At 61.7% G+C, this 25,692-nt stretch overlaps 13 protein-coding genes across 14 annotated transcripts; 7 read left to right on the top strand and 6 right to left on the bottom strand.

Annotated features, from left to right (window-relative positions):
* Positions 1-985: 985 nt before the first annotated feature.
* LOC62_04G005618 (uncharacterized protein) lies at positions 986-1,386 on the top strand (the record flags this gene model as incomplete). Its single annotated transcript, XM_062772165.1, has 2 exons — positions 986-1,234; positions 1,273-1,386. The coding sequence occupies 2 exons, from the start codon at positions 986-988 to the stop codon at positions 1,384-1,386; spliced, it is 363 nt and encodes a 120-aa protein (XP_062628149.1).
* A 65-nt stretch (positions 1,387-1,451) lies between these two features.
* Positions 1,452-2,861, bottom strand: PEX12 (Peroxisome assembly protein 12). The gene is made up of 5 exons (XM_062772164.1): positions 2,687-2,861; positions 2,537-2,645; positions 2,254-2,498; positions 2,060-2,218; positions 1,452-2,021 (listed from the first exon to the last, which is right to left on the bottom strand). The coding sequence occupies exons 1-5, from the start codon at positions 2,813-2,815 to the stop codon at positions 1,548-1,550; spliced, it is 1,116 nt and encodes a 371-aa protein (XP_062628148.1). The 5' UTR covers positions 2,816-2,861; the 3' UTR covers positions 1,452-1,547.
* A 178-nt stretch (positions 2,862-3,039) lies between these two features.
* Positions 3,040-6,458, bottom strand: UFD1 (Ubiquitin fusion degradation protein 1). The gene is made up of 10 exons (XM_062772162.1): positions 6,398-6,458; positions 6,204-6,297; positions 6,073-6,158; positions 5,995-6,027; positions 5,815-5,942; positions 5,645-5,775; positions 5,173-5,601; positions 3,961-5,134; positions 3,662-3,776; positions 3,040-3,624 (listed from the first exon to the last, which is right to left on the bottom strand). The coding sequence occupies exons 1-8, from the start codon at positions 6,420-6,422 to the stop codon at positions 4,642-4,644; spliced, it is 1,419 nt and encodes a 472-aa protein (XP_062628146.1). The 5' UTR covers positions 6,423-6,458; the 3' UTR covers positions 3,040-3,624; positions 3,662-3,776; positions 3,961-4,641.
* Positions 3,436-4,466, top strand: URA1 (Orotidine 5'-phosphate decarboxylase; the record flags this gene model as incomplete). The annotated part of the gene is made up of 3 exons (XM_062772163.1): positions 3,436-3,627; positions 3,665-3,776; positions 3,961-4,466. 3 exons carry the CDS (start codon positions 3,436-3,438, stop codon positions 4,464-4,466), a joined length of 810 nt encoding a protein of 269 aa, XP_062628147.1.
* Positions 6,459-7,340: 882 nt separating the features above from the next.
* Positions 7,341-8,941, top strand: PAB1_0 (Polyadenylate-binding protein, cytoplasmic and nuclear; the record flags this gene model as incomplete). Its single annotated transcript, XM_062772161.1, has 8 exons — positions 7,341-7,398; positions 7,437-7,475; positions 7,521-7,653; positions 7,698-7,919; positions 7,959-8,045; positions 8,083-8,154; positions 8,194-8,383; positions 8,423-8,941. 8 exons carry the CDS (start codon positions 7,341-7,343, stop codon positions 8,939-8,941), a joined length of 1,320 nt encoding a protein of 439 aa, XP_062628145.1.
* Positions 8,942-9,273: 332 nt separating this feature from the next.
* Positions 9,274-10,360, bottom strand: LOC62_04G005613 (uncharacterized protein; the record flags this gene model as incomplete). Its single annotated transcript, XM_062772160.1, is given in 4 exon segments — positions 9,274-9,285; positions 9,332-9,995; positions 10,010-10,092; positions 10,178-10,360. The coding sequence occupies 4 exon segments, from the start codon at positions 10,358-10,360 to the stop codon at positions 9,274-9,276; spliced, it is 942 nt and encodes a 313-aa protein (XP_062628144.1).
* A 284-nt stretch (positions 10,361-10,644) lies between these two features.
* On the top strand, positions 10,645-12,399 carry LOC62_04G005612 (uncharacterized protein; the record flags this gene model as incomplete). Its single annotated transcript, XM_062772159.1, has 5 exons — positions 10,645-10,767; positions 10,822-11,011; positions 11,102-11,738; positions 11,776-12,289; positions 12,338-12,399. The coding sequence occupies exons 1-5, from the start codon at positions 10,674-10,676 to the stop codon at positions 12,397-12,399; spliced, it is 1,497 nt and encodes a 498-aa protein (XP_062628143.1). The 5' UTR covers positions 10,645-10,673.
* Positions 12,387-14,392, bottom strand: Mfsd1_2 (Major facilitator superfamily domain-containing protein 1). Its single transcript, XM_062772158.1, has 6 exons — positions 13,956-14,392; positions 13,767-13,918; positions 13,301-13,698; positions 13,036-13,250; positions 12,810-13,000; positions 12,387-12,762 (listed from the first exon to the last, which is right to left on the bottom strand). The coding sequence occupies exons 1-6, from the start codon at positions 14,323-14,325 to the stop codon at positions 12,421-12,423; spliced, it is 1,668 nt and encodes a 555-aa protein (XP_062628142.1). The 5' UTR covers positions 14,326-14,392; the 3' UTR covers positions 12,387-12,420.
* A 1,198-nt stretch (positions 14,393-15,590) lies between these two features.
* Positions 15,591-17,208, bottom strand: LOC62_04G005610 (uncharacterized protein). The gene is made up of 4 exons (XM_062772157.1): positions 16,897-17,208; positions 16,566-16,860; positions 16,152-16,451; positions 15,591-16,032 (listed from the first exon to the last, which is right to left on the bottom strand). Exons 1-4 carry the CDS (start codon positions 16,966-16,968, stop codon positions 15,794-15,796), a joined length of 906 nt encoding a protein of 301 aa, XP_062628141.1. The 5' UTR covers positions 16,969-17,208; the 3' UTR covers positions 15,591-15,793.
* A 36-nt stretch (positions 17,209-17,244) lies between these two features.
* NOP7 (Pescadillo) lies at positions 17,245-19,564 on the bottom strand. Its single transcript, XM_062772155.1, is given in 4 exon segments — positions 17,245-17,389; positions 17,465-18,325; positions 18,337-19,169; positions 19,208-19,564. The coding sequence occupies 4 exon segments, from the start codon at positions 19,326-19,328 to the stop codon at positions 17,324-17,326; spliced, it is 1,881 nt and encodes a 626-aa protein (XP_062628140.1). The 5' UTR covers positions 19,329-19,564; the 3' UTR covers positions 17,245-17,323.
* Positions 19,550-21,802, top strand: LOC62_04G005609 (uncharacterized protein). The gene is made up of 9 exons (XM_062772156.1): positions 19,550-19,657; positions 19,695-19,812; positions 19,853-19,962; positions 19,996-20,408; positions 20,448-20,698; positions 20,737-20,965; positions 21,003-21,125; positions 21,164-21,252; positions 21,291-21,802. The coding sequence occupies exons 1-9, from the start codon at positions 19,565-19,567 to the stop codon at positions 21,686-21,688; spliced, it is 1,824 nt and encodes a 607-aa protein (XP_062628139.1). The 5' UTR covers positions 19,550-19,564; the 3' UTR covers positions 21,689-21,802.
* A 1,416-nt stretch (positions 21,803-23,218) lies between these two features.
* Positions 23,219-25,027, top strand: LOC62_04G005607 (uncharacterized protein; the record flags this gene model as incomplete). Of its 2 annotated transcripts, XM_062772153.1 has the most annotated exons (3): positions 23,219-23,615; positions 24,168-24,877; positions 24,993-25,027. In XM_062772153.1, the coding sequence occupies exons 2-3, from the start codon at positions 24,388-24,390 to the stop codon at positions 25,025-25,027; spliced, it is 525 nt and encodes a 174-aa protein (XP_062628138.1). In that variant the 5' UTR covers positions 23,219-23,615; positions 24,168-24,387. The 2 variants fall into 2 exon arrangements, with proteins under 2 accessions (XP_062628138.1, XP_062628137.1); XM_062772154.1 differs by lacking the exon at positions 23,219-23,615 and having other exon boundaries at positions 23,710-24,877.
* Positions 25,028-25,281: 254 nt separating this feature from the next.
* Positions 25,282-25,473, top strand: LOC62_04G005606 (uncharacterized protein; the record flags this gene model as incomplete). The annotated part of the gene is made up of 1 exon (XM_062772152.1): positions 25,282-25,473. One exon carries the CDS (start codon positions 25,282-25,284, stop codon positions 25,471-25,473), a length of 192 nt encoding a protein of 63 aa, XP_062628136.1.
* Between the last annotated feature and the right edge of the window lie 219 nt (positions 25,474-25,692).

The following is a 25,692-nucleotide window of genomic DNA, read 5'->3' as shown; positions in this document are numbered from 1 at the left end:
GGCGATGGGGGGTGCAATGGGTAGCGTGTGGCCGGTGCTGCATTGTTCGTGTGCTTGGCTGGTCGGCGACTTGGTAGTGGTTGGGTGTGGGCGATAAGCTGTAATCGTGCCAAGGGTGCTGGTGAAACACACACTACTATGACCACCCGAGCACACTGCCATGCGCGAGTAGATCCTGCGGATGTGCAAGGAATGCAGATCAAGGCAAGCAGCACCACAGCAGATCGCGATGGAGCTGGAGCAGATTGCCATCCGGGTGGGGTCGTATCTATCTTCCACATCACATCACACAATGGCACGGATGGCACAGCTCGAGCCTCCTCGAGCTCCCCTCGCGTGCTCTCCAGCACCGCAGTTAGTTGCTCGGCCACTGCCTCGTCGCCACCAAGACTTCCAAGGCCACCACCGCCGCCGCCCGCCGCGCCGCAATGGTGCCGACGTCATAGTGTGGGCTAGCAATGTTAGTGGCAGTCTACACGTCGTCCCAGCTGCGCGCCCCCTGCCCCTGCCCGCAACAACTCGCCCGCGCTCGTGTGCACCACCCACCCCCACGCACACAGCACACAGACGGACAAGGCGATAACAAGCTTGCGCTGCGGCGCCGCAGCCGCAGCTGCGGCGGTCCCAGCGGTGTCGTCAAGGCGGAGGGGCCAATGATGGGCCCCAGAAATGTGCGTATCAGGCGGCGGGCGGGGCGTGCGTCCTCTCTGTGCCTCACTCGCCATCGCCATCGCTCCTGCACGCTGCAGTGGCGACAGCGCAATGTCGTACCATCCATTGCCTCGACGCCCTGCGCCAGTAAGCAACGAGAGCTCGTCCATCGCTCGCTCGCTGTCTCGCTCGCACTGTGCAGTATAAATCGCTCGATCTAGTGCTAAATCCCTCATCATTGCCCAAACACTCAAATAGTGCAAACGACGAGCCACACTTAAGCCCAACCCAACAACCCGGCCACCCACCCAACCCCAACACCCACGCCACCACAATGCTCAGCCACGACCGCAAGCCGTCGCGCTCCAACTCGACTTCGTCGGTCGCCTCGACGTCGTCGTCCCGCTCCACCCGCTCTGCCGACGACATCTACGACCGCCTCGTGCGCGCGTACGTCGGTCCCCAGCACGCCGCCGGCTTCCAGCTCTGGTCGGCCGGCAACCTCCGTGTCGGCGGCCGCGACCTCGCCATGACCCTCGCCGACGTCGTCGAGCTCGCCGCCTCGCTGCATGACGACGAGCGCGTAGGTGGAGTGTGTGGCAACCCGCTGACCTCGCCCAGTTCGAGCTCCTCGACATTACCTACCTGGACACCGAGCGCGACGAGTGGAAGGCCTCGTACCGCCTCAACTCGCAGCCGTCGACGCCGGCGTCGTCGGTAGATTCATTAGCGTAGCTCCCCAGCAGGCGTTCAGTGCCCAGTAGGTTAGCTGTAGCAGGCTGCACGCAACCCCGCACACGTTCCCATATTACCTGCATTTTTGTAGCTTCGCGCCGATGTTAGCCATACTGATGCCTCCACTGGGAGCCCCCTCCATATCGCCTCTCGTCCCTCGCCTACACCAACACTCGGCGCAGCTCGCTCGGGTGCACCTCCACCCCCGTGATCGGACACCTGCCCTTGCCCGCTTCGCCCTGCTCGCCCTCGCCGGAAATCGCGTCCCAACCGCAGCGGTAGCATACAACCCAGCCGCTGGGCAAGATGGCGGGGTTGGCCCACTTGCCCTTGCAGATAGGGCAGAGGCCAAAGCCATTGACGTCGATGGTGTACGCCTGCTGCTGAGGGTGATTGTCTAGTGACGTCTCGGCGCCAGGTGGCGGTGTCGATGGCGGCGTGAGCAGGCCAGACTCTGGCGCAATGGGAAGTGGGCGTGGCGGGCGGACGTGCGTATGCAGCGAAGAGGTTGTCGCCGTCGTTGGAAGCGAGCGCGGCGAGTTGGGCGAATACCACCACTGCGCAAACTTGAGCGCCAGGAGAAGCGGTGGCAACAGTGGTGGGAGCTTGGAGAGCCATGTCTGGCTGGCGGGTTCCTGCACAACGTCAGCTGGCCATTTTGGTCTGTACCCACCTCGTCCTGGACCGCCCGCTCGATCTTGACTCGTAGCAGCTTGTGCCACGGGCGGAAGTAGTCTGTCTTGTTGAACAAGTATGCGACGTCGTACGCGAGCAGCGTGGTCTCAAAGCCGGTCACGATCCAAGGGTACACCTTGATGAAGGCTTGCTGGATCTGAAGTGTCAGCTAGTCCGCATGCCAAGACCCACCGTAGTCAATGGCGGTCCCTGGTCGGCAAGTGCCAGTTCGGGGTCATTCTGCGTCGACCAGCGGTCGTATGCGTCGTCGGCGCGCGCACGGACGTACGGCAGGCCGACAAGCACGAGGAGCATGCCCCATCGCTGGCGGTTGCTCAGGCGCGGCCGTGTCGCCGCCTGGATGGACGCGAGGCGCGGCGTCGGGATATGCGTCGGGGTCAAGCGGAGCCCGTAGAAGTGTTCTGACAGCGAAGCGTCTGGTGGTGTCAGCGCCGCCAGTGCCGCTTTCACGCACCATGCTTCCACAGGTGATGCCGCTCGATCAAAAGCAACACGAGGGCAAACGCCTCTTCGTGCCGGTTGACCACACGCAGAAAGTAGCGCGGGTAGTGTTGCGCAAGGTACTGCCCCGTGTCAGCAAGTGTCGTTGCCGTCGCTTACCCACCGTCAGGACATAGCGGAACACGGGGTGGAGGACGAGGCGGAGCTGTTCTTGGGGGATGAGCTCTACGAGGTGTGGTCGGAGGTACGAGTTTGAGGGCCCAGCCTCTGGGAATACTGGACGCGATGTCATGATGGCGATGGCGATGGCGACGAGCGATGTGCAAGATGGGTTAGAGGTGTCGTTGGTGTTGGGTTGCCGGGTCGAATGGGTCGGCGGTTAGCCGGTGGCTACGGCGGCGTCGGCGTCGCCTACCACAGCTGTCATGACTGATTACTTTCCCACGGGTGACGCCATCCGTCATAATATTGTCTCAAAGCCGAAAGGGACCTCCTTTCGACGTCCGACTTTCGTTTCGGACTTGTCTCTACACTGCCTTTGGTTCAACTCGCCTTCCTTTGTTCATCTTGTCCGAAGTCCGAAAGGGGGACACATACGCTCAGACCTCGTCCGACCAGGCAGACCACCACCACCACCGACGCAAGAGCCGCACGAGCCTTCTCCGAAACGCCTACAGCCCGTCCACCCGCTCGACTTTGAGCCCACTCGGACCCACCCGTCGCCCTTAGTACTCGTCTTTGCAATAGACACGCTTCGAGACACTGCCTCCTCGCCGTCTCCGTCCCCCTGCCTCATCCCTCCCACCCTCCGGCTCACGCAACCCTCCCACCACCTCGACCTTGTATTTAACAGTCTACCTTGACTCTCCTCTCTCACCTCACTTCCCCCCACCTCACACACACCCCCACACAATGGCTCCCCACCCCGTCACCACCAAGACGTACGCCTCGCGCGCGGCATCGCACCCCAACTCTACCGCCCGCCGCCTCCTCGAGACAATGGAGCGCAAAAAGACAAACCTCTGCGTGTCGGTCGACGTGACCAAGTCGGCCGAGATCCTCGACATTGTTCGCCAGGTCGCCCCATACGTCTGCATGGTCAAGGTAAGCGCTGCGTGAAGCTACAAGGTTGACACGCCAGACCCACATCGACATTGTCGAGGACTTTACCATCGACCTTGCCCATGAGCTCAGGCGCCTCGCCGACGAGCTTGACTTTGTCATCTTCGAGGACCGCAAGTTTGCCGACATTGGTGAGGATTACGAGAGCTGCGGTAGCAGCGCGGCGGTGGCGGCGCCGGCGGTGTGGGAGACCGTACCCAACCTCGTGGGAGGCGGAGGCGGTGGCCACATGAACGCCGCCGCGCGCCGCCATCAGTGCTGCCACTTATCCCTTGTGCCCAGTGCTGACGCCACACTCTACCTTGTCCCAAACAGGCAACACGGTCGAGCTTCAGTACAGCTCTGGTGTCCACAAGATTGCCTCGTGGTCTCACCTCACCAACGCCCACGTCGTGCCCGGCCCTGGCATCATCACGGGCCTCGGAGCTGCCGGTAAACCCCTCGGCAACGCCCTCATCCTGCTGGCTGAGATGAGCTCGGCCGGTAACCTCGCCAGCGGCGAGTACACCGAGAAGGCTGTTCAGATGGCCCGTGAGGCTGGCCTCGACTGGGTCGTCGGCTTCATCGCCATGCACCGTGTTGACAAGGCTGATGACCCCGACTTTTTGGTCATCACCCCCGGTGTCGGTCTGGACGTCAGGGGCGACGGCCGTGGTCAGCAGTACCGCACCCCTCACGAGGTCGTGCACGACTCGGGCTGCGATGTCATCATTGTTGGCCGCGGCATCTACAAGAACAAGGACGCCGTCGCCGCCGAGGCAAAGAGGTATCAGGAGGCCGGATGGAAGGCCTACGAGGAGCGCCTGCAACGCACTGCTTAGAATGTTAGACGATTTGCTTCTTGGTGCCACTAGAGAATATGCAGTAATTGGCTGCATATCGTGTCATTGATAGTGTTCATGGGTTTCACAGTGTATTGTTACATGTATCTGATGCGGTTTGTGTGTGTGAGGCTGCTCACATGTTGATCATCGACTTCAGCTTGGCGCTCGTCATCTAATCCGAGTCAATCTCAATCACGTCCTCATCCTCATCGTACTCTGGGACCCAGAAGTCATCCTCGTCGAGCATCGTCGCGTCAATGACTTCGTTTTGGGTAGGCGCAGGGGGTGGCGTGGGATTGCGCGCCGGCGCTGGAGGCGCGGGTGCAGGCGAAGCTTCAGCCGCTCTCTTCCTGCCTGAAAGCTTGTTACCGGATCCGAGGCTGGCCCAAGGGTCAGGCTTCTCCTCAGCCTTGGGAGTCTCGTCGGCGTTGGGTGTCGCAGGCGAAGGAGCAGAGTTGGCCTGCGCGCCGCGGCGAAGCGAGTTGCCAGCACCCTGGAACGACGTTGGGGGCGCCGGAGCTCCCTCTTCCTTCTTCTTTGGTGTCTTGGCCGGGTCGAATGGAATGTACTTGTAGCCGAAGAAGAACTTGCCGGCGGGAAGAACGAGGGCCGTGGGGACCTTGCGGTCGTCGTTGAGTGAATCAGGCGTGATGATGCGCGGGCCGCTGCAGGTCAGCCACCAGTCCAAACCATGTGAACTCACGTGTGACGGTTGATCTTGCTGCTGGCGTCGACTTCCTCAATCTTCCTAGCCAGGCCCTTGCCCTTGACGCGCTTGCCGCTGAGGCTCTGACCGACACCAGTGAAGCTCTCGAGCGGGATCTCGCCAGAGCCCTGGGTGTGAGTCGAAAGCGAAGAGACGGGACGAGAGGGGTCCGCAGAGGTGGTGCCGCCGAGGTCGATCTTGAGCTTGTCCGCCATCGTAGGGATAGGAGCAGGTGCCTTGCGAGGTGGCTCGACATAGCCCTTGGGAGGAGCGAAGTCGACCTCGAGGTCCGTGTCGATGATGGAAATACCTGGACCCTCGGGGTACGTCTCCATGATGAGGAACTCGAACGTGAGCGAGTTGTAGGTGATCTCGATGATGTCGCCCTTGGTGAGAACCGAGTAGGCGCGAAGCGCGGACTCGAGGCTGCGACGGTCAGTATTGCGGTGTGTTGGCCCACATAACTTACACAGCCTTGGCGTCTGCAACCTCGAGGAAGTCGACCGACTGCGCCTGAATCTTGACCATCTTGCCCTTGGGGAGAGTAGCACCGGTCAGACGGACGGGGTCACCCTCGTTGAGGTTGAGAGCCTGCATCATCTGAGGGCGTCAGCGAGCTCGCGCCGCAGGGCAACTCACCCAGGCAGGAAGGTGCACGATGCCCTCCTCGGCAATGAATTCGAGAACACCAGCATGCGTCTGGTGGACAGTAGGGTTGCGAGGGTTGCGGAGCTGGAACGTCCAAGGGCCCTCAATGTCGAGCGAGGCTGGTGTGTGAGCGAACACTACTTTGGAGCACACATCGACGCGCCGACTCACTGAGCTTGGCAAGCGCCGACGGAGGCATGATGACTAGGCGGTGTAAGCAACAGACCTCTTCTCACAATTGACACATACTCTTGCCTCCGTACATCAGCTGCGGGCGCTCATGTCCATGGGTCATGGTCGCCACCGAGAACGCCTTGAAGTATTCGTCATAAGCTCTGAGGAGTGTGAGCTACGGGTTGCGCGGCAGTGGATTGGCTCACCTGGCAGGCGAAGCGCGAGCAAAGCGTCCAGCACCCATGAGCTGGGCGAGGAGGCCGCTTGGCCCGGCCATGGGAGCGGGGTAGTCGAGACCGTCTGCATTGTGTGTCAGCCAACCTGTTGTTGGGTGGGTGCTGCGAGAGCTTGGCTGTAGCTGCAGCGCTCGCTCTCGTCGGATGGTCGATCTTGTACTTACCGTCGTCGTCGATTCCGTGGTTCATGCTGGTGATATGTTGCAGTGTTTAGTAGAGTTGATGAGAGAAAGAAGAAGAAAACATGGAATCCAGTCGACGCCGCGCAACCGTGTTCAATGCAGCCAGGCCGGCGCGGCGGAGGTTGTTGCGTCACTACGACTCACGTGGCAAACCTCCACTTTCGAGGTCCACCCGACGGAATCAAATTAGTGGGTGTGAAGTTGATTGTGGCGAGGGGTGTGGTGGTATCGGCGGCGGCGAGCGCAACGATGAAGAAGGAGCAGGCGACGGTGGGCACCGTGGGCAGCGGTGGGTGAATGGAATGGCACTAGTGGTTCTTGGACCTGAGGGGGGTTGTCAGAGAAGGAGCAAAAAGTAGTCGCTTGTCCTGGCTGGTTGTTGCCGGTGCTGATCCGTCTCGCCACCACCACCACCACCGCCGAGACTGATCAGCGCGCCGCGCGCCGGCGTCTATGTTGGGCTTGTTTACACCCTACGACACAAGGCCCTGCACTCACACCACCGACGACTGGTGCAACATCATCTCCTCTTTTTGCCACCCCTCGACTCTTTTTGTCTTCCTCGCCTTCCCTCGCCCCCTTCCATACACGAGACGGCGAGTGGAGCGTCGAAGACAAAGTGCAGTGCGCGCCGGTCGCAACCTGCACCTCTCCCTTGCCTTCCTCGCATTCCCCTCTTTCCTCACCACCCACTGGCTGCCGACTTTTTAAAGCGGGTTCCATCAGCCCTTCTCTCCTCTCTTGCTATCTCTCCTCTCTCTCTTCCACTCACTCGCTCATTCACCAACTCAACAGCTGCACACAGCCCCCCTTTCACACCTCCTTGACTACTTCTACCGCCGCCCACCCTCTCTGACACACACCCCGTGTGTTCTGTCTAGTACCCCCACGTCGGTAAACTTGCCTCCACCCCAATCTCCACACAATGCCGTCACCACTTGACGATCTTCACGAGGTCCGCCTCCATGGCCTCAACAAGAGTAGTGAGTCGCTTGTGTCTGGTACACCGAGCTCACAACAGTCACGACTGAGGCTCTCGGCGAGTTCCTGGGCAAGGGTGGTGAGTCTCCAGGAGCCCGTCTTCCTCCACCATCACTGATGCCAGTAGTCCGTGTTCGCGGTATCATTCTCCACCCCCAGCAGGCCACCGGGTTCCAGTGGGCTCAGACCTGGGTCGAGACCGAGGTCGAGGTGGCTAGCCTGCTCGGCCTTCGCGAGTCCCTCGCCGCCAATGGCATGTAAGTTGCCAGTTCTCGGCTGAGCACTTACCCTTCCTCAGCAGCATCTCTCGCTTCAAGGTTCCCGACAGAAAGGCCAGCATCACGCCGCCGCAGACCTCGTGGGACGCCCTTAGCCAGCTCTCCAAGACCCCTCGTTCTCAGCCTACCCCTGGTCTTCTGGGCGGACTCCGCACGTCGTTTGAGGAGCAGTACGACCCTCGCGACCCGCACGCTCCACTCCCTAGGAACCTATACATCCTCAACCTCCCCATCGAGCTCACCCAGTGAGTTACCAGTGCATGCACGTAGGTATTGACATCCAGGATCGAGTTCAAGGACCTGTTCCTTTCCTTCGGGTCAGTGGAGCACTCTATTCTTCTCTCACAGCTAGATGGCATGGGACGCCGGAGGTGAGCTCCCTCCATCCTCTCTCGTACTAACTGTCAGGGGCTTCGTTCTCATGTCTTCTCACCGCGAGGCCATGGACGTCATTCACCAGATGCACGGCAAGTGGATCGAGTAAGTCGCAGCTCTATGTAGCCAAGCTGACGACGACAGGGGAATGAAGCTCGATGTCTCATGGGCGCTTGTGCAGCGCGAGGCCAAGAACATGCCTCAGAGTAAGCTCCAGCACCTGGCTACCGTGCTGACTCTAGACACTCTCCCCAACCGCGTTATTCACCCTCCAACGTCGCCACAGCGTGTCCGCGAGTCTGTGACGGATTCCACTGTCATTGTTGAGAACCTTGTGAGTGGCCGCTGCTTGACACCACAACTGACATATTAGGACGCCAAGTTCTTCCCCGACACTGAGACGGTGGCCGCCATCTTTCAGCCGTTTGGACCCATCGCTCGCGTGATGCGGCTGTCCGACTCCCCCTTCAGCGTCGCCATTCAGTTCGAGCACGCCATCTCGGCTGTGGCTCTGATCAGCGCCAATGGGCTTCAGCTCGGTGACCGTATCCTCCAGACCCGTCCATTCTCGGCGGACACCAACTCGAACTTCAACCCATTCTCCGACCTTGGCTACGATGTCAAGGGCCGACCAATGGCTGGCCGCCTGTCGCCGCTCCCTCCGCGCCACACTCGCCTCAATGCCGACTCGCAGCCGTTCATCCCCACGTTCAAGCCAGCGGCCGCCGAGGTCCTCAAGTCGAGCGCCTTCTCCTCGGTGCTTGCCACCATCCAAAAGGGTTCCAGCAGCAACCTGTCGAGCGACCTTGACCGCGATTCCCAGTCGTCGAGCCCTCACTCGGCCCGTACCGGCAGCCACAGTGCTACCGCCGGCGTCAAGCTCGAGCACTAGGCCGGCTCTCGTAACTGACAAGTCCGACTGATCAATCAATACACGTCAACAGTCGGGCTGTCGGTAGAGCTCACCGCCGTTCCTTTTTGCCGGATACTCACCTCTCTCACTGGCGAGTGCGAACCTTTCCTTTCAACCCCTCCTGCTCCTTCTCTTTTCGCGCGTTACCCCGTTCCCCTGCCCACGATTGAACGTTTCCGTCCCTCCATCGGCCTCTTCGATAGCCACAGCCTCTGCCAACCTAGCCACGCGTGCGTGCTTCGGCGACGCATTCACCTGTGCATGATTGCAGTGAAGCCCTATGCATCCAAACTTCGTACACGTACACAACACTAGCGGCCGAACTGAGAGGGTTAGCAATGGCTGCAAAGGCACCCGGGCCACACTTACAATCAGCTCCGCGGCGCGGCCTAAAATACTCGTGGGCTGCTCAGGCTCCTCCCAAGCATAGTCGTCCTTCTGAACAGCCTGTTTTGGCTTTGCGCGGATAATGTTCGTGCTCTTGATCTCGAAGGGGGTACCGGGGCCGGCCTGGGTGTTGCCGACAGGCGCAGGCGCGACGCCGTTGACGAGAGTGAGGCCCTGCGTGCTGCCTGGACCAGCGACCTTGAAGGCGAGCATCCAGCGTCCGCCGACAATCTCGCCATGGCGACGGAGGGCGTAGGAAGCGTAAAGGGGGTCGGTGTACTGAACCGTCCACCAGTTTGATCCGTCTGGTCCAGCGACGTACGAGACGACGGGCCCAATGTTCTCCAGGTATGGCCTGAGCGAAGACAGGTACTCGACGGGCGGTCCAAAGACGTGCAGTGTCGTGGTGTCGGCACTCGCCTCGAGCGTCACGGGGGTTGCGAGCGCAAGCTGGGTGGTGGCGGCTGGTGGGGCGGGGCGGCTCGACGACGACGCCGCCTCGTCGTACAGCGACGAGGTGGGGATGGGATCCTCATCCATCGGGACAGGCGCGGGAGGCCGTGCCGAGCGGCTTAACGCAAGACTCTGGCGGGGGGAGCTAGCGCTGTAGTACATGTTAGTGTTGGAAGCAAACACGGACATGGTTCTTTCTGCACGCACCTCTCGTTGAGCGAACCGCCAGTGAAACGCTGCTGGGGGGAGCGCTTGATCACCGGTGGCGAGGCAGCGCCTGTGGGTGATCCCTGCGGGGTGGCGTCAGCACACCTCCTTTGTCTAGCATGCCACCACCACTACCACGGCACGCCGGCCGGGTACACAGTTACGCACCAGGGCCACCTTGCCGGCTGGGCTCTGCGCGAACGAGGGGAGAAACTTTGGGCCGTCTGCGGCGGACGGGTCTGGGTCGTCCGAGACGAAGCGGGAGCGCGACGACGACATGGACGCGCGCGCCGGCGTCGCAAAGGCGCCTGACCTTGCCGGTGTTGAAGGCTGTGTCCACCAGTCGGCCATGATGGTATGTCGATTTGATCAATGTTGTCGAAATCAACAAGACTTTGTACCTTTGTTGTTCGGTGTGCGCTGGGCGCTGGGTGCGGCTGGCTGGTGATGGTGGTGGTGGTGTCAGCGGAGCCTAAATGCCACGTATTTGTTTCGTGCCTGGGCAGCCGGGGCGGGGCCCGTCTTTCATGAACCTCCACCCTTGCCGGGATGACCTCGTGACTGCTGCAAACGACGAATGCTTGCAGGCCGTCAAGGGTTTAGGCGTCTGCTCTTGACCCGACATCAACATTGCTCTCTACCTCTGGACACAGCGCTGCTCACAATGCCATCGCTCCTCGACCTCCCACGCGAGGTCATTCGCGCCATTGCACTCGACATTTACGACCCGCTGGAACTCACCCAACAGGACAGGCTGAGTAAGTGGATGTGGCATTGTTTTGGTCTGTGGAGTAGCAACTAAGGCTTGGCAGCATGGGGCATCTTCTCAACCGTGGACATGCACGAAGAGCGCCAAGACGCACTCTTCTCACTCATCGCACTCGGTGACACCTGCCGCAAGATTCGACGCGAGGTGCGCGTCATCCTCTTCCGCTGTATCCGCATCCCAACCGTCTACCATGCGTATGAGGCTGCAAAATACGACTGGGCTCCGTTTGTGAGGTGCGTAACCCCCTCCCTCCCTGCCCGGCTCTCCGGTTATCCAGGGGTGTCAGCCCGACAAGCCGGCAAGGCGTTCTGACAATCACACAGGAGTATCATCATCGACCTCACAATGTTTGACCTGGACGAGGCGCCGAGGAATGAGCGCCGACCACGCTCATGCTGGCATGAGAGCGCTCTACTCTCACGCATGATCAATGCCCTGCCATGCCTTCAGCACATCTCATTCTTTGCCGATGCTAGCGACGACTCTACCTTGTCACTCCTCTTCGCGTCGATCATTGATCACCCCTCACGCCACGCGCGCCCTCAGCCAGACGACGAGGCGTACGAGATGCAGCCGATCGCCACACGGCTCAAGTCCTTTGGGTGGCGCCAGCGTGCTGCCCCGCCAAGTGGCTTCCGCACGTTCTCGCAAACATCGACATTCGTGTCGACAATGCACGTCCTGCGCCACGCGCACAACCTGTCGTTCCTGGTGCTCGACGCCGACATGGACGAGATGGGGTCGAGCGACATCCTGTCGGCCGTGCGCGAGTTGGCGAAACGCGAGGCGCCACTTGGCCAGGAGCCTGCCAAGGTCAGCCTCATGCTTTGCGGTCCCATCGCAGGTTGGGAAGATGGATTCCTCGACCAGCTCGTCGACACGTTCAGAGACATTCGGGAGCTGTTCCTTGACCGGCCGCTGAAAAAGCTGATTCGGGCTGGGGACGATGAGAATGAGTTTGTGAGTGGAAAGTGTCCGTGCGCATAACTGACGCCAGGTCAATGTCCTCGCACCCTTGCAGGCGCTGCCATACCTGCAGCTGGTCCAGGTCGGCTCGTACACGTTCAGCCTCGAGACGCAGCGGGATATTGCGCTTCGACTCGCGCTCATGTGCCCTTCGCTCGTTGTCATTGGTCTGCTGGGGTCTGAAGGCGATACCACCTGGTGGGGTGCGTGGCGTGGTGCCGGCGATGCGGTGTACATCCGCCCGATGGGTGACGGCCACCTATTCCTGCTCGAGGACTGCGCGCGGGCGTCGCGTCGGCCGTCGCTCGCTGGCATCGAGGAGCTCATTTCCAAATCACGGCGCGCGTCATTCCAGAGCGACGGCGGCGGTATGGTGCGGTCCCGCCGGTCGTCTGTCGGCGGAACCGACGAGGGCTCTCGATCTCGGCGTTCATCGTTTGGTTCTCTGGCCACAGACGAGGACCCTGTCAGGATTAAGCGGTCCTTCCTCGCCTCGATTGACGACAAGCTTCGGCCGTTGTCGGCAATCGACCCTGGCAAGGTGTGTCGACGTTCACGTTTCTTGCACTGCTTGCTGACACACACGCCCGCAGTCGAGTCCCAGACCCAGCCCCCGAAGAACACCAATTTCGCCGCATCACGTGTAGCCATCTAGGATGCATCATGGTCACCAAATCTAAGTTCCAAGCGAGTAGACAATGTACAGGGTCCAGCCGGCAATAATCATGCACGACAGCTGGGTGAGAACTGCGCGCCTCGTCCAGCGCGAGATACGCCAACCCTCGTACTCGATTCCCTTCTCGATGGCCTCCTTTCGGATAGCGACACGGACCTTTTCGGGCCTGCGGAGCGAGTGGCCAAGCCACTTGCCGTCGAGGTAGTCGTAGAGAGGGCCGAGCAGCGTCTCGATCGACTTGATGGCGATGAGAAAGTAGATGACGTTGTAGTACTCCTGGTTCTTTGTGCGGTCCTGGATGGCGCCGGCAGCGACTTCGAGGATGAGGGTGTTGCAGTTTTGCTACAACATGTTAGGTTGTGTTCTGACCTGCTCACGAGTTCACTTACGAAAGACTTCCACACGCCGAACGCGGTGCCAATAAGACGGTCGTTACCAACGAGGACGGGGATAGAGGCGAGGAAGGTGACGGCGTTCGTGGAGAGGGCGAACGACGAGATGATGATGGGGACGAGGGGGTGGACCTTGGTGAGGCCGATGAGGGAGAAGACGATGACGTAGAGCATGCCGGTGAAGGAGACTAGGGTGAGCCTGTGTTTTGCTGACACGACTTACTGAAGACGACACGGTAGCCGATACGGTCGAAGAAGAGGCCCGCAAGCGGGGTGAGCACGATGGGGACCACGGGCTGGATCGACGAGTTGTAGCCTGCCGCGAGGGTCTTGGTGCCGCGGGTCTTGACCTGAATGTCGGACAGGTTGGAGGTGTAGACTGAGACTGCGGCGTTCTGGAACAGCTGGGTGGAGCAGAGGATCCAGAAGAACTTGGGGCTGGGCCGAGCGTCAGCAAACGTCTCCCGCCACCGCCACCTGCCACTCACAGCTGGCCGAGCATGTTGAACTTGACGCGGCGCTTCAAGAACGCGCCCTCCTTGGCACGCGCGTCCTTGCCCAGGACGGGGCGGTACTGGGGGGCGACGTTGCGCTCGAACCACCAGTAGACCATGAGCATGATCATGTTGAAGCCGCAGACCATGGCGGGGATCCAGAGCGCCCAGCCCCAGAAGCCGCCAATGTTGGACAGCGGGACGGCCGTCGTACGCGTAATGACCGACACGACGCGGTTCCACGCAATGTCGAGGCCGTAGACAAACGCGAGCGTCGAGCCGGCAAACCAGTGCGAGTAGAGCTTGTTCTGGCACGCGCCGATGATGGTGCTGCCAAAGCCCATGATGATGTGTCCGCCGACCAGGAGGCCGTAGTGGTTGTTGTGGGCGGACTAACGAGGAACGAGGTCAGCGAAGCTGACCGAGGCGGGCTAACCGCCACCGCTGCGCTGCCACTCACGATACCCGACACAACCGCACCGACACAGATAAAGATACACGAAATAATAGCCGCGTACGTCGCGCCCCAGTAGTCCATGCCGATGCCGCCGATGATGGGCAGGATCGAGTTGACGAGGGCGTTGGCCGAGGCGACGGCGCCGAATTGGGCGTCTGCGGCGTGAGTTCGGCTCTCCCCGTCTCGACCCACTGGTAATCTTCAGCTCCTTGCGAATACGCGTCTTGAGCGGGCCGAGCACGTTGTCAGCGTACGACGCGCCCGTGTTGAAGAAGACGATCAGCAAGAAGGCGATAATGCGCAGCCGCCACGGGATGTCACTGCGGTCCGAGACGTCGGGGATGACGGCGGCGCCGTCGAGCGACTCGTTGTCGCCTGCCAGCCCGGAGCCCTTGAGGACCGCCGGGTTCTCGTTGACCACCGGGTCGAGGTCGGCGGCGTTCTTCTCGTCGTCCGAGGCCGAGACCTTGCGCCCGTCGTCCGAGCCCGTGGGCGTGGCGCCCTCCCACTCGGTCGCTGGCGTCGCCGTCACTGGTGCTACTGCTGGTGTGGGTGCGCTCATGTCGCTTTTACTGGGTGGGTGTGCGCCTTGCGGTCTCCCAGCTCGGCTTTTAAAGGCCACATGCGAGTCCACTCCGCTGCTCCACCCGGTGCGTATGCCTGCGCAGCGCAGGGGGGCAAAAATGCAACTGGCTAGGATCAGGGCAAAGCCAGTTTCACAACCCCACCGTGCGCCATATCTGATAAGCCGCGTCGGCCGACGTTGTACACCGCTGCCAATGACGCCAGCCAGGCGGCGTGCCAAGGATGTCGGAGGCAGACGGAGCCAGGGCCGAGTGGCTCACGGGGTACATGCGCTGGGTCGCGCGGTCGGCCTTTACCCTCCGTCCCTGCACGCATCCATGCAAGCGTCCAAGCGTGCACGCCGCCCGCCGCCGCGGCGTCGCCGCTAACTAGTGCCTGCTGCGCCGCCGACCTACTCCGTGTCCTTCCCCCCTCCCCCTCCCCCGCCGCCTCCACTCCGCCGAGCGGCTTGGCACGATCACGAATGTGCGAGTGTAAGCGAGCCGCGAGGACTGCGCGGCCACGCCGCCTCGGAGTCGGTCAATTCAGGAGGCGGCGTGTCAGGACCCAGCAGGCTGGCCCTGCACACGTGTGGATGGTTGTGGCCCGTCCCGTGCGTGTGGCTAGAGCCCGCGCTCTGCGCGCGCAGCTGTGGAATGTGTGCGCTGGTGTATATCTGATAATTATTCGCTGTTCGGGGCCGTGAGCCGACAGACAGAGACGACGGCGCGTGCCACCACCGTCCATAACCCGCCGCGTCTCGTCTCGTCTCAGTCGCCGCCCCGCCTCCCGAGCACCGCAATCGGTCCCGAAGGAGGCAGCCAGACGTGCCACCTTTAGCCATGCTGACTGTGTCGCTCGTCTCGAGCTTCTAGCCTCGGAACAGTCCTCAGCGTAGCGTTCGAATACCCCCCTCCCCCGCCCGACATCGACGCAGCAGAGACGACAACTTCGGCCGCCATCCACGCCGCCGCCAGATCTTGCCTCGCTTCCAGCCCTCGCCCTCCATCGGCGATGTGCGGATTGGTCGCCGGCGGTCTTGGCACCTTGCTGCGAGCGTGCCACTTTCGTGATGGATATTACACGCGCTCGCTCGATCTGCCAACAGCTCCGAACCCCGCGGGCGTGGCGGCGAGATCCGAGCACTGTGGCTTCGTCTCCGTCTGCGCACTGCGCGCTGCGCCGGACCGGACTCCCCGCCCCATCCAGATCCGCCGGCTCTGCTCGGATATCGGATCGTTGCGCGACCGCCCTCTTGTCATACTACGCGATACATCTGTCGATACAATCGGGTCGGGTGGAGGCCGGGGGTGTGCTACTTTGCCGGCGGCCTCTCTCTCTGTATCCCATCCAGTGCTACCTCCTCTTCGGCCGTCACTCTACTTCCTCGCACTGGCCCAAGGCTTGGCCCGCGCATACTTCGCTGTGCGCTGGCGCTACGCGCCCGCTCGCTCACGCACGCCCGCCTAGTCGTCCTGCGAGTACACCTGCGGCTTGCCCTGCATGTCGGCCTGGAGCCCGTTGAGGCGGTCGAGCATGGGGTGGAGGCTGGCCGGAACCGAGCCGCGGAAGCCCGGGTCGGTCGTGTAGTCGAGCCCGTGCTGCAGGATGTTGCGCGCGCGCGACGTGTCGCCCGAGGGGGGCGAGCCGTAGCATCCGTGCAGCGTGCGGCGCTTGACTGCGAGGTTGTACTTGCCGACGTGGACTGGGTGGTTAGCGCGGGCGAGGGCGAAAGGTGTGTGCGTTGTGGCAGAGGGCACCTCGGGCACCTCCAACTGAAAGGCCACTCGGCACCCCGCTTCGCGGGCTGCCTCGACCACTCACGAATATTGTTGTTGTAAAACACCGTCTGGCCTTTCTTCAAGTCGAGGTTCTGCGCGCCCGGCATGTCCCCGCCCTCGAGGTTAGCCTTGCGCTCCTCTGGCGTACGAATACGGCGGTGCGACGCGGGGACCGCCGACAGACACGCGTCGTCGTACAGCGCCGCGTTCCACTGGATGCCGTAGTGCTTGATCTTGAGCGCCTCCTCCTCCTCCTCGGGCGTGGCGGTCGCCTTGACGTCGTCGCGGTGCCACGAGAGGGCGTAGTCCTTCTCGAGGGGGTTGACGAGGATGTTGAAGAGTTCTGCGCGGCGTGTCAGCGCCGCGGCGCGAGGGGGGCGGGTTGTGCCAGCTGTGCTGACTTGGCCCAGCTACGCTGCCGCAAGCCCGGCTACGCCGGCCTTGCTCATGTACCCACCAAACTGCATGTCCTTGCGCTCAACGCCCATCAACGCAGCGCTGACATCGAGCAGGTCGTCGCTGCCGTACCACTCTGCGAAAATAGGCTTGCCAAGCTCGGGGTGCATGATGTTCTGCACGCCCCACACGTCGTCGCCCTCGGTCCACGGCGGGAACTGCTTGCCGACCATGCGCACCTGGCCCCACGTATGCGCGCGCGCCTTGTCCGTCACCTCGTCGGCGGCCTCGCACAGCGGCGCGTACAGCTCGTCGGGGATCAGGCCGTCGACGACGACGTAGCCGTCCTTGTGGTACTGAGCGTCAGTTTCGCCCAGCGACACCACACCCACCTTGTCGACAATGTCGGCCAGCTGCGTCTGCGTGAATGGCATCGTGTGGGATGATGGGGTGTCGTGTCGCATGACTCTGTCTGTGCGCCGCCGCCAGTGTTATATTGTGTCGCTGGCTCGGGACATGGCAAACCACAATGACGCTAGTGGCAAACCGGCGACTTTGCCGACGCGCCGTTGTTCGAAGTGTTGCCGTACATCCCCGCAACCCACTTCAGCAGCAGGCGTGCCGCGTGCTGCGCGTGCACACATGCACCTCTCCCGGCTGCAAAGTGTCCGCCGCCCACACACACGCCGTACTTGCCGAACCACCGAACCAGCGCCCACGCAACACCGCACAGCAGCTCAATGGTATACAGAATGCATGAACCCCGCACCTCTAGTCGCCTCACCGCCGCCCCAGCGCACCACACTAATCCCCGCCACCCTACTTCTTCGCCTCCTTGCGCTTGCGCTTGGCAATCTCCTTTCGGCGCGTCTCGAGCTTCTCGGCCTGGGCATGTCAGCAGTGTATCGGATCGGAGACACCCGATGCCCTCTCGGCCACATCGGCGACTCTGCTACTCACCTCGGCTGCGCGCTCCGCGTTCGAGTACTTCATCTTCTCGTAGAGCTTGGCCTTCTTGTTGGACATCATGATCTTGCGCAGGTCCTCGTCGGGTCGGCCGTTGGCCTTGGCCTGAGCCTTGGCTGCGCTGCCGTGCAGCTTGGTCGCCTCCTTGAGCTGGGCCTTGAAGGCAGCGTGCGACGTGCCGTTGGCCTCGGCCTCGAGCTCGGCCGCGTGCAGAAGCGAAGCGTCAGACGGGTTCTTGGCCGACTCGAGCAGTGCGGGAGGGAACTCGGGAGCGGCCTCGTCCTCGTCCTCATCCTCCTCATCCTCCTCCTCCTCGGCCTCTTCGGCAGCGGCCTCCTCGCCGCCCTCCGTTGTCGTGCCAATGCCGAGCCAGGGGCGCTCGGCCTCGCCCTCACCGTCCCAAGGACTCAAGTGAGGGGGGAGGAGCTGTCCAGGAGCGTACTCGGCCGTAGCGAGCACCTTTCCGCGGTTGACGCAGTCGGCGACCCACTGGGGCTGCACCCAGGTCCATTTCCTGCCGGCCTCGAGCTCTCGCCTCCGCTCGTCGGTCATCGGCCTGTCGATGAGAACGTGCGTGATGCTGTCGGCTCCGGGCGCGTTCTCCAGGGAAGGAGCCGTGAGCGAGGTGACGACCTTGCCACCGAGCGCACGGATGACAAACTCCCATGTCCTTGACGACGTCTCGCGCGAGAGGTAAAAGGTGTAGGGGGCGAAGAGCAGCTGAGAGCGCGACGTTGTGGGGGCAGACGAGGCCACCAAAGAGGTGTAGGTCGGGAGGGGAGCGGCAGGTCCAACATCCTCGACCTCGGCGGCCTTGGATGGCCGCTCAACAAAGTCCTCGTCCTCAGCCTCAGCCTAGCCTCGACCTCCTCCTCCATCTCGACATCCTCGTCCTCGACGGTGACGGCGCGCGCGGCCAGGCCCTGGATGGCGCGCTTGACGGCCTTCTTGGACACGCCCTTGGCTCCCGCAGCACCAGTCGCCTTGTTCTCAACGAGCCTAAAGGCGCCAACAGTCTCTCCAGCGGCGTCCTGCGCGACGTCGAGGGGAGGGGGGTAGACGAGGTTCTCCTCAGTGTAGAGCTTGAACAGGACAAAGCCGATGAGGGTGCGGTAGAGCTCGAGGAAGGTCAGGAGAATGCGAAAGTCGACGTCGTGGGGAACGTGCTGCTGGAACTCGTAGCTCTCGAGCCAGCGGACCTTGATCAGGTCGCCGCTGTGGCCGGGGACCTCGGCCTCGTAGTAGACACCCTTGACACCGAGGAACACCTTGCGGAGCGAGTGGGTGCGGATAGCCCACACCTTCCACTCGTTGATCAGGCGGCTGCACTCGGCGATAACCTCGGTCGGGACAAGCGTCTTGCCGGGGATAGGGTTGGTGGGCAGGGTCGAGAACAGGTGGACGAGGTTGAGCGGGTCCTGCATGTCCTGGAGCGCGAGCGTGAACGTGGGGTAGCGCTCCTTGACGAGGTGGTCGAGACGGGTGACGGGCTTGCTAGCCTCGAGGTTCTTGGCCAGGCCCCACTCGCCACGGCCGACGGCGCGCGCGAGCTTCTTGGCGAACGCCTTGTGCTCACGGAACTTGACAAGGAGCGGCTCGTGGAGGAGGTACTGGATGTCCTTGTAGTAGTAGAACGAGGCGGGCGCCGACGAACCCTTGTTGGCGCGCTTCTTGTGCAGAGGGTCACGAGGGTAGATACCTGCAGTGTGAGCTCGTACTCTTAACCAGCTGCCTCACCCTTGAGGATACACAGGCGACGGAAGTCGGACAGCGAGATCTGGAGCTTCTTGAGCGCCTGATTACGCGTGACGTAGTTCTTGGCCGCTCCGGACTCTCCCCTCTTCTTGATCTTGGCCATTTTGAGTGTGTTTGAGGTGGGGTTGAACGACCTAGTTGTCGTTTGTTGCCTTGTCGAGCGAGCACATCGACCACTTCAATAACTTTGTGAGGCAGTGGTCAGTGGAGGCGTTGAAACTTTTTGATGCCGCAATCCCACGTGGCATCTCCTCCACTTTTGGCCACCAGCAAGGTCCAAAGTCAAGATGACCCGAGCTGCATGTTGACAAGTTTGACGCACAACAGCGAACCACATCCATGGCCAAGAAGTGCCCCACCTGCGGGTCACGCAAGTGGCGCAAGGATGGCATCACGGGCAGCGTGGTGTGCGAGGAGGGGCACGTTCTGCAGGTGGGTGCGCGCATCTAAAACACCGAGCTGATCCCAGGACGTCCGGTCCGAGAACCTCGTCGCCGAGATGACGGGCCACGCGTTGCAGAAGCGGCGGATGAAGACTGGGTTGCGGATCAACAAACGGAAGATGGAGGGAACCCGAGATAAGAACTGTGAGGCGCGTGCGTGTGGCGCCGTGCTGACGATCGCCAGACGTGCACGGCGTCGAGGCAGAGTCGCTTCGGATACAGGGGCTCCAGCTGCTCCTCCGGCACCAGGTGGCGGCGCTGCGGCAGCTCTGGGCGCTGCCAGAGGCGTTTGAGGTGAGGTTTGCGCCGTTCTATCGCTGATTCCAGCTCGTGGTCCGCGACCTGTGGACATACCAGCTGCTCGTGTCGCCTCTGCCATCGTTGCAGCCACCGCCGAGCAGGCCAGCGTCCCCCGCGCCGGTGCCGGAAAGCGGGCCGTCGAGACTCTCCGGAGAGCTCAGACGGCAGCTCAGTGACTCGGATACCGAGTCGGACTCGGGATCAGCCACGTCAAAGCACGAAAAGGAGGACGGCGACACCGACTCCAGCAAGGAGGACGAGGTGTCAGACAAGAGCGATGAGGAGGAAGACGAACCGCTCCGCGAGGTCGACGTGAACGGGCCTCCTCCCGCCGAGATCTATCGACGGAAGCGAAAACTACGCGTCTCAGATACCCTTGCTTGCTTGCTGCTTGGGCTATGGATCCTGAGGATACCATTTACGCATGCTGGGATTGAATCGTGAGTCGGGTACCGGATGATGACACTGACGCCCGCCAGCTTAATCAATCTCAACCGAATACCCTACATTGACTTTGGAAAGTCGACACTCCTGCCAGAGGAGATGCGCATGCGCATGAACCACGACGTGAGGGTGTCGCTGCGGCCGCCACGGTCGCCGACGCCGATAGCAATGTTCGAGTTCAGCCGCAAGTTCGCCAGCATTCTTGTCCAGCGCTTCGGACTGGCGATCCCCGAGATCAACGTACCTCCCGTGGCGTGGGAGGTTTTGTCCGCGCTCGGCGGTACTGGTGAGGTGAAGTACTCTGGGTGTGGCTAACCTCTCCAGCTGTCACTCAGTCGCAAGTCGTCTCCTTCCTCGAGCTCATCGATGCCAACATGTCGCTCAGCCCCGCAGCCGTCACGCGTACTCTGCGGAAACGGCGCAACTCTGACCCCGACCCAATCGAGGTCGACATGCCAGCACACGCCCACGACGTCATCATGCCCGAGCTCAGCATCGCCGCGGCGTGGGTCATTGTCATGAAGCTGGCTTATGGGCTGGACGGGAAGGAGAGGTGGGTGACGTGGGGCGTGCTCGGCTAACCCATCCAGGTTTGCCCTCATGAAGACCGAGCCGTTGATCGGCCAGCCTCGCGGTGACCTCTGGGTCGAGGAGCTGAGGAGTCGACTGGACAGCCGGGCGTTCCAAGGGACGCGGACTGATCTCGAGCGATTGTGAGGTTGTTGTTTGCAGCTGTCCACTAACTCTGCAGATATTTCGACGGCATGGACGAGAACGACCTCGACCGGTTTCTCGATCGCTGTGAGGATGTCCTGCTGAAGGACCGAGACCACGGGGCTCGTGAGTTTGCGGACTCAGCTTGGTGCTAACTCTCCCAGCTGGCCCCTTCCCCCTCCCCACTGCTCCGCGCAGCACGCCACGGCCACCAGTCAACGAGTCATGGGACTCTTTTCACTCGCTGGCCGCTCGCAAGATTGTGACGCTCGACACGGTCCCTTCGCTGGCTGGAGCGACCAAAGATCTGCCCCTTATGCCTGGCGAGAAGCTCAAGTCGTATGACCCGGCGGATGTGACTGGCACGCTGCCGCGCGACTACGAGGTCGTGCTCAACTCTGCTGCCCAAGTTGTGGGCGTCGAATCCGAGACGCTAGCCGAGGTCGTGCAGGTCTACGAGCGCAAGATGGACCGCCAGCGGCCTCGCCGCGAGTTCTTTGACCCGGCTGTGCAGCGACGGGTCGTGTCTTCTGGTCTGCGCGAGAGCAGAAGTTTTGGATAGCCCCCTGTTGTTGTCACCAGTCTATTTGCATGCACCAACTGCGCCGCAGCAGTTGCTTGCCTGAGGTCTGAGGGGAGATTGTGCTGGTGTCCCTAATCTATGTATATTGCCTTGGGTTTCGCCTTAATGGCATTAAGCTTTTACGAGATTACTCTTTTGATTGTCATCGCCTAAAGTGGTGACGATGGAACGTTTGAACTAGGGCAGCTGTATTTGATCGACAAGAATGGTAAGGCAGTCAGCGGCAGTCAGCGGCAGTCAGCACCCACGTCAGAGGAGCGTCACCATTTGGCCATAGTGCTATTGGATCATTTGGAAACCTTGTGCGACCCATAGTTTTGAGGTGATGGGTGACCCTAGCAGGCCCAGGCAATGCAGGCAATGTGGGTAGTGGCAGTGGCCGCAGGGGGTTGTGGCTCCCTGACGATGAGCAGCGTCTCTGGCGACTTTGCCTTCCTCAGGCGACTGGCCGTGTCACTGGCCGTGCCTGTAAGTCGTCCAGGGTTGTGTCCAATGTGTGAAATTTGGCCCCGCGGCATAGTGGTCGTACGCGTTGTTTGTGGGTGGTGGTGTCTGTGCCTGGAACTTCGGCTCGCGGCTCCAACTTGCAACTCACAAACGCCACCTCAGGGGGCATCAAAGACGCACCCATCCCATCCCACTCATCTGGGGGTTGTCGAGAGCCTCGATCCTGCCATGCCGTCAGCAACCGCTTCCAACAAACCGGGGGTGGCAACAGATTGGGCGGCGCCAAAGCCGCCAGTCGAGCCAACAAAGTTTGGCGAGTGTTTGACGTGCAAGGGGTTCGGGCTGACGGACTGGCTGGGCGGCTCGGAGGCTAGGTGGGAAGGGGTGGTGGGCAGTGGGTGCGCGCGTACGTTGGCTGCTACCTGTTGGCTGTCGGCTGCACCGTGTGCACACGTATGACGCCTGTGTGAGCAAGCAGGGGTGCCGCTCTCTCCCCCCTGTCACTTTTGCCTGAGTTGAGACGCAGACGCATTTTTTTTTTCTCGATTCGCAAGCACACTGCGTTTTGGATGACCCCGCTGCAAGCAAGCAAGCCGTCCGTCCCCCCCTTAGTAGTTTACCCCTGGCACCGCATCTCACCGCATGTCCGTTCTGTGCGGAGCGAGGCAGCCACGGCCAGCTAGTGCGACACAATGCACTGGCATGGCGATGCGCCAAGACCAGTGTTAGGCAGCAGCCAGAAGGCGGTAGCAGTGGTAGTAGTGCATGCAGTTAGTCGTGCTTTTGCTGCAGATCGTCCTTAGTGCATGGCTGCCTTTGTCCCGACCAACCTTGTTGACAGAGTGGTACAAGTGAGTGGCCCAGTCCTGGAGCCGAAACGCCTCTGTCGGCTGTCGGCCCCCTTTCTGTGTCTTTCTTTGCCCCCTTCGCCTCGCGCCGCCGTCCCACCCCCGCACCACCCACCACACCATCACGACAACCCCCCCCCCCGTTCCCCCCTGGGTCCGAGTAGTTTCCCTATCTGCCTGGCAACACACACACACAATTGTCTCTGTGTGTTCTGTTCTAGCATTATTACAACCTAACCTTCCCTTTCAGCTCTTTTGTCCACTCCGCTCTCTCTCTCTCTCCACTCTCCGTCACGTCGTGCGCTGCATTCATTGCAAGGATCAACCCCCCCCTCCGGCCGGCACAGTATCAAACATCGGCCCCTCTCAATCTACCTGCATCCGCGCGCGTTGCACCTGCTCCACCTTGGCGCGCCAACTCCCAAACGTCTGACCCGGCGGTCCCGTAACCCCCCACCCGACAAGGGGGCGTCCTGCAACTGAAGCCTCGAGCCCTGCATTTCTGGGCTTGTCTCTAGCCCTAGTGTGCGCCGCCGCCGCCTCCGCCTCTTGCTTGCTTGCGACAGAGGTCACCTCGACAAACATAGTCCTCTCTAGACGGCTACTGTAACGTACGTGCATCGATCGCAGTGTGTCGACCTCCGCCGCCGCCGTTGTCTTGTTGCTAACCATCACCTTTCTCGACGCCCATTGCCCATCAATTACGCTCATCCCTCCTCACGCCCTCCGTCATTCTCTCCGCGACGACCACGACGCCTCCTCGGTAACGCCAACGCCATCACCAACGCCACCTCTGACCCTCGGGTCACGATCGCGCCTCACGACCGCCTCACCTCTCCCTCGCCAACTGGCCGCCGTTGACCGCGTCGCACACACTGATTCGCGACACACACACGCTTGTTGATCACCTCCATCACAAACACACACACACTTGTTGATCACCGTTGCGCCCATCACGAACACATGGCGTTCGACGCTTCAAACCCTCCCTTGCGCTCGGCCCCCACCTCCTCCTCACTCGTCGCCCCGCCTCTCCTCACGGATCGATCGGCGCCCGGCTCAAACTCGTCGCACTCGCTCTCAACGACTCTTGTCGTCACACCTGTATCGACTCCTCCCTCCAAATACTCGTACCCTCGGTACCCCGGGATCGCCTCCACCAGTCCTCCGTCGGCGTTTGCCAACAAGAGGAACAGCAGTTCGAGCCTCCCCATTGCCTCCATCTTTGAGAGCGAGGAGCAGCGCTTCGACCTCTTGAAAACTCTCGACAACCCCAGAGCCGACCCCAAGGCCGAGCTTGACTGGGAAGTCATTGATTACGCGGACGCGCCCTACCCACCCGAGGTCAAGCGTTCGCGTAGTGCTCGACTTCGGATCAACAAGATGTCCATGGCCGAGCCACCTCGTCCCCCGCCCAAGAAGTCAGGCGGCAGCTTTCTTCGCCGTCTGACTCAATCCAACCATCATGGCCAGGACAAGCGTGCCCCAGCCCCAGAGGCCAAGCGCGCATCTCCTCCTCAGCTGCCCCCTGTCACGGGCCCCGACTCGCGTCCCATCTCGCTCAATCTCAACAGCATTGTGCCCGAGGTGACCGCGGGCAACCCCCAGGCGCGTCCTCTGCCAAACGGGATCGACGCTCCCAATGGCGTACGCGACGCGCACGCTCGGGCCTTGAGCCCAACTGGGCCATCTCCTCCTGCCAAGCAGTTTGGTGGCGTTTCGTCGCCATCAGGCTACCCCTCTCGACCTCCTCCCAACTCCTCTCTCCCTCCAGGCGCCGCAGCGCCCGAGCACGGTGCCATCTCCCCCAGTCAACAGAGGCCTGCGGAAAATCGGTCGAGTTTCAGAGTTCAAGGACGCCCAGACCGCACAGGTGAGATATTCTCGCGATGGCCATGGAAGACTGCTAATCTCCTGCAGGAGGATTGCCAGTCCCAATGAACAACCGTGTGCCGAACGGCTCGGCTCACTTGGGCCAGCAGCCCCAGCTTCGATCGCCGCCTGGACCCCAGCCGCAGAGTAATTTGCCCAACGGTCATGGAAGCTACCCCCAAGACTACATGCAGATCAACCCAAAGCTGCATGCGCCGATCACGGCGGCGCTGGCATCCCCTCCTTTGCCCTCCCCTGACGGGATGACATACAACAACTTCCCCTCGATGCAGCAGCCACAGCAGCAGCACTACTCGAGGCCTCCACTGCTCGATGGCCCAGCAGTGCCACAAAAGGCTGTGGCGTGGTCTCCCCCTCAGGCGGCCCCCCGACCTCCTCCTCACGATGCACCTCGACCACCTCCGCACGACGCACCACGTCCTCCTCCGCACGACGCACCACGGCCTCCTCCCCATGACGCTCCGCGTCCCCCTCCTCATGACGCACCGCGGCCTCCTCCCCGCGATGCGTTCTACTCTGCCCGTGCCCCAGCCGGCTCACCTCAAGGTCCACCTCGACCTCCTCCAGGAGCCATGAGGCCGCCTCCCCCCAACCCTCACAACATTTCACCTCCTGCCGCCAACCGTCGCGGAAGCTACCAAGGTCCAGTGGCGATGCCTCAGCCTTACGTTCCCAACGGCACGCCGAATGCCGGGCCCCCACCTCCCCAACAGCTTGGTGTACGACCTGCTCCTGCGCCTCCGGTCGCCAATGGATACCCCGTTGGCGCCATGCAAGGCCTGAGCGTCCACGACT

Source organism: Vanrija pseudolonga, chromosome 4 (genome assembly GCF_020906515.1).
Source record: "Vanrija pseudolonga chromosome 4, complete sequence".
Taxonomy (NCBI): domain Eukaryota; kingdom Fungi; phylum Basidiomycota; class Tremellomycetes; order Trichosporonales; family Trichosporonaceae; genus Vanrija; species Vanrija pseudolonga.
The sequence above is the reverse complement of the archived record's forward strand: the minus strand, read 5'-3'. Positions and strand labels throughout refer to the sequence as shown.

Bases quoted from the DNA above. Each gene is read 5' to 3' on its own strand.
- PEX12 (XM_062772164.1), bottom strand. From the start codon at position 2,815: ATGACATCGCGTCCAGTATTCCCAGAGGCTGGGCCCTCAAACTCGTAC. The intron at 2,499-2,536 runs GTGCGTGAAAGC...TGACACCACCAG, and splicing joins GCATCACCTGTGGAAGCATG to ACGCTTCGCTGTCAGAACAC. The intron at 2,219-2,253 runs GTGGGTCTTGGC...CTGACACTTCAG, and splicing joins AGGGACCGCCATTGACTACG to ATCCAGCAAGCCTTCATCAA.
- UFD1 (XM_062772162.1), bottom strand. From the start codon at position 6,422: ATGAACCACGGAATCGACGACGACG. The intron at 6,298-6,397 runs GTAAGTACAAGA...CACACAATGCAG, and splicing joins CCACGGAATCGACGACGACG to ACGGTCTCGACTACCCCGCT. The intron at 5,135-5,172 runs GTGAGTTCACAT...GCTGACCTGCAG, and splicing joins AGCAAGATCAACCGTCACAC to CGGCCCGCGCATCATCACGC.
- Mfsd1_2 (XM_062772158.1), bottom strand. From the start codon at position 14,325: ATGAGCGCACCCACACCAGCAGTAGCACCAGTGACGGCGACGCCAGCG. The intron at 13,919-13,955 runs GTGGGTCGAGAC...CTCACGCCGCAG, and splicing joins CAAGGAGCTGAAGATTACCA to ACGCCCAATTCGGCGCCGTC. The intron at 13,001-13,035 runs GTAAGTCGTGTC...GGCTCACCCTAG, and splicing joins CGGCTACCGTGTCGTCTTCA to TCTCCTTCACCGGCATGCTC.
- LOC62_04G005610 (XM_062772157.1), bottom strand. From the start codon at position 16,968: ATGCGACACGACACCCCATCATCCCACACGATGCCATTCACGCAGACG. The intron at 16,861-16,896 runs GTGGGTGTGGTG...ACTGACGCTCAG, and splicing joins TGGCCGACATTGTCGACAAG to TACCACAAGGACGGCTACGT. The intron at 16,033-16,151 runs GTGAGTGGTCGA...CTAACCACCCAG, and splicing joins GTTTTACAACAACAATATTC to TCCACGTCGGCAAGTACAAC.
- NOP7 (XM_062772155.1), bottom strand. From the start codon at position 19,328: ATGGCCAAGATCAAGAAGAGGGGAGAGTCCGGAGCGGCCAAGAACTAC. The intron at 19,170-19,207 runs GTGAGGCAGCTG...CTCACACTGCAG, and splicing joins TCGCCTGTGTATCCTCAAGG to GTATCTACCCTCGTGACCCT. The intron at 17,390-17,464 runs GTGAGTAGCAGA...TGACATGCCCAG, and splicing joins ACGCGGAGCGCGCAGCCGAG to GCCGAGAAGCTCGAGACGCG.
- LOC62_04G005609 (XM_062772156.1), top strand. From the start codon at position 19,565: ATGGCCAAGAAGTGCCCCACCTGCGGGTCACGCAAGTGGCGCAAGGAT. The intron at 19,813-19,852 runs GTGAGGCGCGTG...GACGATCGCCAG, and splicing joins GGGAACCCGAGATAAGAACT to ACGTGCACGGCGTCGAGGCA. The intron at 19,963-19,995 runs GTGAGGTTTGCG...CGCTGATTCCAG, and splicing joins CGCTGCCAGAGGCGTTTGAG to CTCGTGGTCCGCGACCTGTG.